This window comes from Trichosurus vulpecula, chromosome 6 (assembly GCF_011100635.1).
Source record: "Trichosurus vulpecula isolate mTriVul1 chromosome 6, mTriVul1.pri, whole genome shotgun sequence".
Classification (NCBI taxonomy): Eukaryota; Metazoa; Chordata; class Mammalia; order Diprotodontia; family Phalangeridae; genus Trichosurus; species Trichosurus vulpecula.
In genome coordinates, this window is record NC_050578.1 from 229,410,437 (window position 1) to 229,422,907 (window position 12,471).

Genomic DNA, 12,471 nt, shown 5'->3' on the forward strand with positions numbered 1-12,471 from the left:
ATTCACATTCTTCAAAGTTATAACTATGTAAAATATGGTAATTCATTCTAGCCCAGTGGAAATACACAGTGTGAATTTGAATAAGTGATCACTTCAGTGATTCTTTATTCAGGCTAATTGGAACCTAGCCGTACTGACCACTGGGACAGAGAATCACTCAAATATGCCTAGAGGACAGAGATTATTCCCACTTTTGTCTTTGAATTCCTGGTGCTTAGCATAGTACCTGGCTCTTGGTGAGCCTGTAATAAATACTTGTTGATTCTCTACCTACTCAGGTTTGAGCTCAGAGGGGCCACTTGGGGGCAGAAATACATACTGCTGGGAGAATCCTCCATTTCTCTGAACCCTAGTGCCTGGGTGGTACGTGTATTCTCCCCTTACCCATTTCAGCCCCACATTATCACTACTACCAGCCCATTGGCTCCTGGCTCTTTCCCGACCCAGGAAATAGTTGGATGGTCCTGCTACCTTGGCATAAATTCCCCAGTTTCAGCACTTTGTTCCTTTATTTGGAAAGCTAGCTGACACCTGACAGGTTTGCCTTCCCATCATGCCCCATGTTCAGGGGGACATGGGCAGCCAAGCAAGTCTGCTGGGGTGATTGACAGGTTAGTGTTGGGTGTGTGGTGAACACTAGGGCAGGGTTTGCTCCCAAAGGTGAGTCATTTCTATGGTTGCCCAGGTAAGTAAGATCCCAGAGAGAGAGAGGAGAGAGGGAGAGAGAGAGAGAAAGAACATGACTGAGGTAGGAGGCAGGTCTGGGGATCTGTCATCTGATGGCATACCATACCTCTGAATCCCTTCTGGGCACAGAGGCTTGGCTTATGCTCCCTCCCAATTGTGCAAAGAGAACTGCTGCCTAATTCCATCCCAGGATGGAAAAGGGCCACCTCACCTGTGTTTCACCTTCTCTCATCTGGATGACTTTTTTTTTCAATATTATCAGATATGACCACACCTAGTCACATTGAAAATTAGCTCCAGAAATTCTTCTTTTTTGGACTCAGATGGCCTCTGAGATCCTTTTTAGCTCGAATTCTGTGACCCTAGAAGTCAGACCCTGCCTTAGGTAGCACCCCATACTTCCTATCAGCAAAGCCTCTGTACTTCAGAGGGAAGGGTTGGGAAGCTACTGTGCTGCTAGGGTGGGTCCCTGTGCCATCTGGGAGGGGCCACCTGACTGATGGGAGCCTTACCCCCTTGACTCGCTCACTCCATGTAGCCAGCTGGCACCCAGCATTGTACGTGGAGCTCCCTTACTTAGATTTCCTCTCAAACACTCCACAGAATCCATTATTGAGGAAAATGAGGTGGTATCCTCACCACATCACTGGTAGGAATGAGATTGGGTTGTATTAGGATAACAGCCAGAAGAGGCCTGATCTTGGAGTTTTCAGAAGGGGCAAGAACAAGTTGTAGATTTGTTTTTGCTTGACTGTGCTTACCTGTTACAAAGATTGTAATTTTCTTTTTTTGTTGTTTTTTGAGACAAAGATTGTAATTTTCTTTTTTTGTTGTTGTTTTTTGAGATGAAGATTGTGATTTTCTTTTTTTATTGTTTTTTGAGGAGAGGGAGAGGAGGCTAGCAAAAGATTACAAAAAAGTTATTGAAGCATTTTTGTAACTGTATAGGAGAGGACTGAAGGAAGTTCAGAAGGAAACACAGATAAGCAAGATAGCTTTGAAAGTAACATATTAAATTCATCATAACTTCTTTTGATTTTTTTAAGCCAGCTGTATGTAACAAATGGGACAGAGGTTCTTAACTTCATTTGTGTTGTAAACCCCTTGGAAATTTGCTGAAACCCACAGAAACCTCTCAGAATAGTGTTGTTAAATGCATAAAATGAACTACATAGGATTACGTAGGAGGTAGAATTTTAAAGAAATTTGATTATATTGAAATATACTTATCAAACTAGAAAAACAAAACCAACAGTTCCTGAAGAACCCCAGGTTAAGAACTCCTGTGATGTGTCTCACTTTAACATATTCATCTTTTTCGGGGCTGCTTTATACATATGGAAATGTTATTTTTTGATGTTTCTTAAATTCATAAAGAAATAAAATTTAAAAAATAATAAAGAAAGACATAATGAAGAAAGAAAGAGGAGGGAGGGAGGGAGGGAGGAAGGATAGATCGGCTGGGAGGAGATACTCAGCCACATCTGGTCTCTGTGTACAAACCTCAGGGTTTTGGGTTTCAGCCCACTCCAATTCCCTGGAGTGGCATAACCATTCCCAGTCCCCGGGTCCTGCTCTCACATGTTTATGGGGACTTGGAGAACAGTGACCACATTAACCTTGCTTAGCCCTCAGGGCCTGTCCCAGAGAAAAGACATGCTTTTTCCTTTTTTTCTCCACCCAGGTTTCAGAAGGAAAGAATTCCGTGGGAAGTTGGCTATTGCAATCACTGCCAACTTCATCAACAGAAACACCACGGCTGAGGCCAAGGTAGAAGAGATCAGTGGGGTGGCTTTCATCTTCAATCAGAAGTTCTTTCAGGATCTTAAAGAAGAAACAGGTGTGTCCTTCATCTCCCTCAAGACCAGGCTAGAGTCCAGTGCTTTTAAAAAAATTATTTTATTTTCAATTCTGGGAACAAAACAAGCAAACTGATAAATAGAAGCATGTATGGTAGATTTGCAGTTTCATGAGTGATCTTTTTTTTTTATTGTATTTATCTACCACGTACAACTTGCTATTCTCTCCAAATATACAAGTTATCGTGTAAATTTTTTTCCTTTTTTTCTTCCCTTCCTCCCCCCCCCACCCTAGAGATAGCTACCATTAGACACAAATAGGTGTAAATATGTAAAATTATATATGTAATGATAATATATGTAAAATTATTCTATACATGCTTCTATTTATCAGTTCTTTCTCTGTGTGTAGATTATATCTCTCTTCATATGCCCTTTATTTTTAATCTGTGTATTTACAATAGTTGAAATGACTTAGTAGCTCAAAGTAGTTCTTAAGACAATATTGTGGTCACTGTATACAGTGATATTCTCTTGGTTCTTCTCTTTTCACTCTGCGTCAGTTCATATAAGTCCAGGTTTTTCTAAAATCAAGCAGTTCATCATTTCTTATAGCACAGTAGCATTCCATCACAACCATACTCCACAACTTGTTCACCATTCCCCAAGTGATAGGGATGCCTGCAATTTCCAGTTCTTAGCCACCACAAAGAGAGCTGCTATAAACATCCCATTCACATTTAAAGTTATAATTATTATTTGTGAATTTCCCTCCGTCTTATTTTTACTCACTTTTTTCTTTCTAAGCTTCTCTTTTTACCCTATCCCGGTTAGCTTATCTTCTCCCCCCCATCCTCCCACTCCTCAAAAAGTCCCCCATCCTTTCTCCCCACCTTCCAAAATCCCAATCCACACATCCCTTTAAAAGTCCATCCCCCACCCTGTCCCCCAATTTTTAAAGTCTAGTTTTTTAGAGTCCAGTGCTTTTAAAATACACAGAGAGAAGCAGCCTGGGTTTTTAGGGGCTGAGAACTCTGGAGGGAAAAGTATCTTTGATAAAGTGATAGCAAGGGGTTAATCTCTAGATATTATCTTTTCAAAATCCCACGACCTTCTGCAAGAAGCCTTTCTTGGTTCCTCTAAAATCCATTGCCTTCCCTCTGAGATTATCTCCAGTTTATCTTGCATGCATCTTTTTATGTGTGTAATGGTTTGTATTTTGTCTCTCCATTAGAATATAAGCTCCTTGAGGGTAAGGACATTTTTTGCCTTTCTTCTTAGATTCTGGGCTTGGCACAGTGCATAGGACATAGTAGGCACTTAAATTCTTGTTGACTTGACTCCTAGCTGAGCTCTGGCTTCCTGGCAGGGCTCCAAGTCTATTTAACCAGCATGGGCCAGTCCTGTTGCTACATGGCTTCAAGTTATAGACCACTACTATCTCTGAAGCATTAAAAATGAATTATCACCTGGAGGTCAGTAGGGGTACATAGCGGGTATGAGTCACCACCCATTACAAATAAGGGCATGTAAAGGACTAGTGGAGCAAAGGGTGTTATCAAAGAAATCTATGATCAGAAATCATCGTCATGTTTCAAGAGCAAGAGTGAAACAGCTTATGAGCTCATCTGGTACCTTGTAAGGTCAGGAGAAAGGCCTACCAGGTAGAACCCCAATCTATCACACATTGGGGAGGAAATGGGCAAGAGTCACTGAGGCTAGATTCCCATTCTTCAGTGTCGGAGGGAATACTCCCATTGAAGAGATCACAGATTCCTTTGGGTATCTGAGTGAGAGAGCCCTCTAAGGAAGGACTTGGGGCAGTGTGGAGAAAGAGAGCCCTGGAACCCAGGGGGGACACAAGACCTGGTTTTCTAGTCCCACCATTGCCATTTACCAGCCACGTGGCCACAGGCAAGACGCTTCCCCTTGGTTTCCTCATGTGAGACTGGAGTCTTATCATCAAGTGTCTTTTTTTAAAAATTTAAACCAAAACAGACAAAATATTTTTTCCCCAGATAAGTAAACTCTAGGTGTGTTTCATGCCTTAATGATGGACTTGATGCGTTTGTTATCTTATTTGTGTTTGAGTGTGACCTTGGGTAGATCACCTTCTCTGGGCTTTGGTTTCCTCATTCACAAAGTGAGGGGATTGAACTAAATGACCGCTAAGGTCTTTTCCAGACCTAAATCTATGTTGTCGAATGCTTATTACATGCCAAGCCCCGTGACAGGTGCTAGCAATACCAAGACAAAACAGTTCTGGGCCCCATGGAGTTCTCATTCTTTGAGATGTTCTGACTCCTGGGCTTGGCTCAGTGCTTGGTACATAGGAGGTGTTTAATGGTGAGAGATCAGAATAGGGGAATTTTGAAAATTTTTTCACTTGGGCCTTTTTATATGTTGTGTCTTTGTGGAGTCCTTTTGAAATTTGTTTTTGGTCTTCTCTGTTAACAGAAGTCAGAGTGTCTGGGGAAGAGTGCTTTGTGTGATCACAGCTTGTGGAGATGATTTGCCTGTTTCTGCTTCGTATTGAATAGGATTAAAGGAATTCTCATGAGTATCTCCACCTTGTCCTAATTTTTTTTCTTATTTTGGTCTAGACTTGGGATTTCTTTGGTGGAGGGAATTTCCAGGAAGGAAATTCTCTCTTCCAAAGAAGTTCAGCAAATCCTCTACTATTTGTAGTTTTCAAGAGTTTTCTGGGTTAAGTGACTTGCCCAAGGTCACACAGCCAGGGTGGGTCAGAGGTGAAACTTGAACCCAGGTCTTTCTAACTCAAGAGACCAGCTCTGTCTCTCTATTATGCCACACTGCCTGTCACTGTGTCCTAATAGCAAGATACCCCATCTTTTGTGTTGTAGAGGTCCTAATATCTTGGTTAACTTACCTTCTTTCAAATGGATAATACTGTAGACCTCAGAAGTCATCTAGTCCAGCCCCCACCTGAAGTCCAAATAAACTGCACATTTCCTCTCCAAAAAGTGACTGTCCATCATCTCACTTGAATACTTCATTGACAGGGAACTCACTATTACTGCTCCACCCCAACCCCACATTCCTTTGTTGAACAGCTGAAATTGCTGAGCTATTCCTATTATGTTGAAATAAAATCAGCCTCCCTGTAAGTTCTCCCATCGTTCCTGGTTCTGTCCTCTAGTGCCAAGTATTTTCAGCAAGGATTAGATACTTCAGCATCTGTTTGGCTTGAGTAAAAATATAATGAGAACAGTAACAGTAGCTAGTATTTATGTAGTGCTTCCAAGTTCTCAGTTCTTTACAAATATTATCTCATGAACAGCCCTGGGAGGGAGGCACTATTATCATCCCCATTTTAAAGCTGGGGAAACTGAGGCAGAGGTTACGTGATTTGCCCAGGGAGGGCAATTGTCCAGCTATTACATGTCTGAGATCCTATTTGAACTCAGTTATTTCTAACTCCAGGCCCGGCATTCTATCCGCTATGCCATCCAGTGGATCATCATTTCTGCTCCGACTGTAAGCTTTGTCTAGCATGTGGACAATATGGTGGTGGGGATATCCATAAAAGCAAATCTTTGTCATCTTATTCAACTCAAGCCATCAGGGTCTTGGTGGGAATCAGCTGACTATGCTTAGTTCAGTAAACTCTTGTACACATCCCATCCGGGCCACAAACCGAAGTCAGGTTCTTTAAGAACATATGGTCTGGGGATGCTAAGGAGTGAAATAATGAGAGCGTCCCATGCCTTGTTTGACAAATGTTGTGTTTGTCTCCTTGTAGGGATCGACCTGGAGAACATCGTCTACTACAAGGACAGTACTCACTACTTTGTGATGACAGCAAAGAAACAGAGCCTTCTGGACAAGGGGGTCATTGTGAATGTAGGTGGACACCCCCTGGAGAAGCTCTTCCCTAGGACTCCGGGGGACAGTGATCATTTGCATTTTTAAGTTTTATTACTGTCTTTTGTTTTCACACCCCAGTTATTCCCCCTCCCACTGCTACTCTCCACTGAACTCACCCTCATAGCAAAGAAAAACATTTACATGAAGCCAACCAATGCAGTGGCCACATCTGACAGTGTATGCCGCCTTCCACATCTGGAGTCCCCACACCTCTCTCTGGAGAGAAAGTTCCTTTCATTCTCAAAGACTAAGAATGTTCATTATGATTCATCAAAGTTCAAGTATTTTTCAGCATTGGCATTTGGGTTACAGTGGTCTTTGTGTGTATACTGTTCTCTGGGGGCTGCTTCCTTCACTCTGCATCCCTTAGGCCAATCTTCCCATACTTCTCTGAATTCTTCATATCCATTGTTGGTTATGGCCCCAAATCGGCCATTACTTTTACATCCCATAATTTGTGAAGCCATTCCCCAATTGATGAATACTGTGCCTATTTTGTTTTCAAAATGCTGCTAAGGATATTTGTTATAATGATAATTTTTTATATAGTGCTTTGAAGTTTGTGGAGTGTGTTACATATTTTTCTCATTTGATCCTCATAACAGCTCTATGAAATAAGTGCCCTTATCATTCCCATTTTACAGATGAGGAATGGAGGCTGACTTGCTCAACTACATTTTAGCTGGAACATTTCTTTCCCTGACTATCCAGCCTGGTTTCCTCCTCTTGTTGGAGGAGGTTGGGATCAGGGAGCTGTAGGAGCCTTGGTCACATTATTACATGGGAATCTCTGCTTCTGTCCCAATCCTGGGTAGGCTGTGAGCTTAAGAGAGGTCTTCAATCAAAGGTTTAGACTTGTGGTGGGGGGGTTTTGGTTTGTTTTTATGAGTTCAGTTAATTCTTCCTTCCCCCAAGTCCCTGCAAATCTAGTTCTGTTTTCTGAGTAGCCAAACCTGGTTAGGTGGCAGTTGAGATTATGATACTAATGATGTAGGAAGCCCTGGATTCTAATCCTGGTTCTGCTGAGTGAACTTGGACAAGTCATAGCACCACTCTGAGCCTCAGTTTCCTCATATGTAAAATGAGGTTCAGAATACCTGCCCTGCATCCTTCACCTGGAAGTTTTGAGGTTCAAATAAGATAACGGATATCAATATTTTGTTAAACTGTACAGAAATGTAAGGTTAGAATGTTGGCTTTGAGGGGCACAGATCGATGATTTAATTACTTTGGGGAATTTCTAGCACAGAAACTCCTGTTACCAATTCAGATATGCAGCTCCTCTATAACTTAAAATCTTCAAGCCTTTCCTCAAGAGCCTGAAAGATTCACTGGCTTGTCCAGCCTGTGTCAGATGTCAAACTTGAATGTGGGGCTCCCTGACTTAAAGACAGCTTTCCTCTGTCATCCCTGTTTCATTGCCCCTCCTGGCTATGGTATAAGTGGTTATTCATTATATAAATCATAGATATTCAGGATCGGAGTATTGGAAGTTAAAAGACGTCTCTGGCTCGCTCATCTTATGTGTCCCTGTTCCAGCTTCCAAGCCTTTGTCTTTATTTTATCTTTCTTTGCCTTTTCTGATCATCTGCTAGTCTCCTTTCCTTGCTGCAGTGCCTTTCTTCCGTCCTCCAGCCCCTTCTGCACTTGGTATTGGCTACAATCTCCTGGCGCTTGAATATCAGATAGCCAGGGCATCTGTGGCTAAGAGAACCGTGGTAAGAACACGAAGCATTAGGTGTCCCTGGAGTCTCTACTCTCAGTTCCCAAGCCCTAGAGAGTAGCAAGATAAGGATCGGGCTATGGGAGGTCAGCGTCATTCTCTAGGCCAAACACACCTCACTCAGTCATCGCCATTTGTCTCTGAAGAATGCATCCCTTCTCTTGCCAGGTTTCTGCAACAGCAGCTCACGCAGCATATGTAATCCAGTTCTCCCTAGGGCTTCCTTCATATTAGCATGTGCAACACCTTGGCAGAGACTGTTGAGAAAGTCCCCAGGAAGAAAGACCAAACTGCAGGTGGTCTCAGTGGCACCACCCTCAGGCTGTGGGGCAAGACGATTGCCAGAATATCTGAGCAAGTCAAAAGCATGAAGCTTCTTCACCTTGAGGGGAGGCAGCAAGGCTTTGGAGCCAGAAGTTCTGAGCTGAAATCCCAGCTCAATTATCTACTAGCTTTGTGACCCTGGGCAAGTCACTTAACTAATCTGAGCCTGTTTGCTCCCTTCTAAAATGGGGATTGATGATAACTCCCTTCCTTGCCTCATAAGGTCATCGAAGCAAGCACTAGGTAAATCTTAAAGCCCCAGGACAGAGGGGCGTTACTGTCAGTTTTGAAAATTTAACTTCACATTTTTTTAATCCATTAGAATCTTCCCCAGGGTCTTCCCCAGCTCTGTATGAAATGCTTCTAACAATGACCCTTGCACACTTTCTTATCTCCTGCTCTCTGTACAAGAGCCCTGTGATGTAGGGACAAGGGTGAACAGTGGGCGCCCTTGTTGGACAGATGAGGGGCCAGAGGTGCAGACAGACCAGTGGAAGGACGTGTGACTCAGCCAGCCAGCTGGTGGTTAAGCCAGGAACAGAACCAACCTCTAGAATTCTCTTGGCCCAGTGACCTTTTCATTGAGCCAGGGGTCTTCAAAACTCTTGTCCCTCCGAGGTCACATTTGCAATCACCGTGAACCAAAATAACGCACAACTTTCCTGTAGAACTAATAATAAGAGATGAAATTTATGTGGTACCAGGTACTGTGCTAAGCACTTCACAACCAACATCTCATTTAATACTTACCCTGGGGGGGAGGTGCTATTATTTTCCCCATCTTTACAGATGAGGAAACTGAGGCAAACAGGTTAAGTGACTTGCCCAGAGTCACGCAGCTAGTAACTTTCTGAGGCAGGATTTGGACTCAGGTCTTCCTGACTCCAGGCCCAGCGCTCTACCCATTCAGCCACCTGGCTGTTCCTACAGAGTAGGGGGTTCTTAACCAATTTTTGTATCATGGATTCTTTTGGTAGCCTATCAGCCTCCTCTCAGAGTGTTGTCTATATGCGTCAAATAAAACACAAAGGAAACCAATTTAGTGAAATATAGTCATCAAAATAATTTAATTTTAATTTAAAAATAACATTAAAAAAATAAAGTTCGTGGAGGCCGGGTAAAGGCCTCGTGCTAGAGTCTGGTAATACAGAGGACTCATCTTCTGTTGTGGTTGCCAGTAAGAGCTGACAATTATGAGCTGTTTTATATACAGTTGCTCATTCGCACCTCTAAGGTAGGTACTGTTCAATAAGACGTTATTACACCCGTTGTTTGGTGTTCAGGCATCCGGTTACGTTTGACTTTTCATGGCCCCGTGGACCATAGAATAAACACCGGCCATGGGGTTTCCTTGGCAGAGATCCCGGAGTGGTTTGCCATTTCTTCTTCCACTGGATTGCCTTTTGTGAGAACTCTCCACTATGACCTGTCTTGGGTAACTCCGCACAGCATAGCTCATGGTTTCCCTGAGCTAGGAAACCCCTCCATCATGTCAAGGCAGTGATACAGGAGGGAATTAGACCCATTATACAGGTCAGAAAGTTTACATACCTTGCCCAGGGTCATGTATCCAGTAAGGGTCTGAGGCAGGTTTTCCTGACTCCCAATTCAGCATTTGATATGATCTACCATAACTACATTTTGGAACTGAATACGTAGTATGGGCGGGGCTGCACACTTGCCACCAAGCGGGATATGGAGATGAAGAAGATATGGCTTCTGCTGTCCAGTGGCACATGGCTAGCCCTGCAGAGCTTAGAATTCTCAAAGGGCTATGGTTGGGCATAAATGAGCTAAATAACTCAGAGCTATGAAGTGTAGCACTGAGTCCCCTCTTCTGTGAGGTACGTTTGGAGGCGCCTCCTCCCCTGAGCGATGCTCCTCGATTCATAGGATTGAGAGCTGGAAGGAACCTTAGAAGCCATTTGTGTGGCCCAAGAAGAGGAAGTGAAGAAAACGGTTGGCCCAAGGCAATGCATTGTTCTGGAATTGGAACCCAGACCTGCTGGCCCCAGATTTAAAGCTTTTCTTCTCCCTGCCACCTCTGTTCTTCACACTCCATCTACCATTCCTTCTTTACTTTCTTCCCTTCTGATGACATAGTGCCCAGCTGGTAAACCCTGACCCCTTGCCCTCGTCCCCACATAGGTCGTTTCCTGGTTGTCAGAGGTCTCCAATGACGTTTCTTTGTCGCCTTTCGGGTTTGGGCTTTTCTGCAAGGTTTCATTTTCTCTGGAGATGTCCGTGTCCATGAAGCTGGTACATAGAGTCATTTTGTGTTTATAGATAGACTTTACTGCGGTGTGAGAGAATTTCACGGTCAAATCCACACACCACACAAACCTTCTCCTATTACTGAGCTTGGCACAGACTTAAAAGCTTCCTATACTCCCAGGCCAGATGCAGCTCAACAGCAGTATCCACTCCGGTCACCAGCCCCTTCTCCTGGGGTTTGTTCCTTGGGTCTAACAGGCTTCTTTATAGTTTGTCCTATTTCCACCTCCTCCAGCCCAGAGGTCCCTGGAGGAGGCAGATCTCTTCCAGTCTGGGCCCTAGGTCCAGCCCCTTTGGCTTCAGGTTGAAACTGCTCTCCTGGTCGCCTCTTGACCTGCGGACTCAGTTTATGTCCCTTGGGTCTGCCCACAAGAAAATCTTTCTCGACTTTTCCCTGTTTCTAGATCCGAAGTGCCTTGCCCGTTTCCCTGAGTTGGCTTGCTTATTTCTACAGATACGCTGTGGGGTCTTTTCCCTTGACCCTCAATCTTCCTATATCTTTGTTCTTCTGTCTTACCCTTATTCTGGTCTTCTTATGATGAACCAAAGTATTGTCCCCTTCTGAACCTCTGGCTTCATTCAATAGTCCCCCTTGTACTCTGTCCCCAAACCTGCTTTCTCCCTAGGCAGTAGATCCCAGACTGAAGATCTCCACCTCTGGGTTTCCCATTGCTCAAATATTAAGAGGTACTGTTTGGCCCTCATCACTTCTTTGTCCTCCCTTACATACTTCCTGTTTATCGCATCTGCCTCAGCAGTGGGAGGTGCCCCCTTAGACATCATTCTTGAAGCTCCACCTGTTCCCCCTGCACCCCTGGAGCAGGGAAGTGGTGGGTAGAGGCGCTCAGAGGAAGAAATGGGTGCTTGTGGGGATGAACAGCTTCCTCCTTGTTCTCCTCTACCCCCTGGCTCAGAGTATTTCCTTTCCCTTATAAGGTCTGGTACATTCTACCTTAGATAACTAGTCAATTTGCTAAGTCATGTCAGCTCTACTTTTCATAATCATTAAAGTTATAAGTGACTTATTAAGTGTCTGCCATATACCAGGCACCATGCTGAGCACTAGGGATAGGTTCAAAGATAAAAACAAGCCATCCACTGCCCTTGAGGAGCTTACATGTCTTAACGTCAAGGTCTCCTTCCTCTGTTCATGTGGCCACCACCCTGGTTCAAGACCTCATCATGACTCACCCTGACTATATGATAGTCTTCAATAGGTTTCCCCATTTCCAGTCTCTATGCTCTGGTCTCTTCTCCACATAGTTGGCAAAATAATCTTCCTATATCCCAAGTCCACTTGTAAGTCACGGCCTCACCTTCCCGATGTCATGGTCCTCTTTGAGAACGAAGGACAAGCAACAACAACTGACCAAGAACCTTCAGGAAGCCCCCTATTATAGTATAAAGTACCATCGTGTCCCCACCCTCGTCCCCACCCCTGTGGCAACCTGATGTACTGAGAATTTTCGTATCCTTTCCTCTTGCAACAGGCAGCAGGTGTGTGCTGGGTGACTAAGAGAAGTCCAACTTGTTACCTTCTATGATCTGTGTCTCCATCTTCAGCTCAGTTTGCTTCCTACCTACCTTTCCCCACTTATTTCACATCTCATGCATTCTGTGTCCTAGTGAAATTGGTCTGTGTGCTGTTGCCTGAACTCACCACGTTGTTTCACACCTCCAAGACTTTGCATGGTGCCTGGAACATACTCCCTCCTCCTCCTCTGTACCGTTTAGAATCCCTTGTTCAAAGTTTAGCTCATGGGTAGTGTCTTAAGG

The 12,471-nt window shown here is 43.9% G+C and overlaps 1 protein-coding gene across 9 annotated transcripts in view; it reads left to right on the top strand.

The window, feature by feature from the left end:
• The window catches only part of MICAL2 (microtubule associated monooxygenase, calponin and LIM domain containing 2), a 161,792-nt gene that overhangs the window by 97,621 nt on the left and 51,700 nt on the right, over nt 1-12,471 (top strand). For all 9 annotated transcript variants that reach the window (XM_036762439.1, XM_036762443.1, XM_036762442.1 and 6 more), the window contains exons 6-7: nt 2,372-2,527; nt 6,250-6,350. In XM_036762439.1, coding sequence (XP_036618334.1) covers nt 2,372-2,527; nt 6,250-6,350 — 257 coding nt within the window. The remainder of the gene's footprint in view (nt 1-2,371; nt 2,528-6,249; nt 6,351-12,471) is intronic.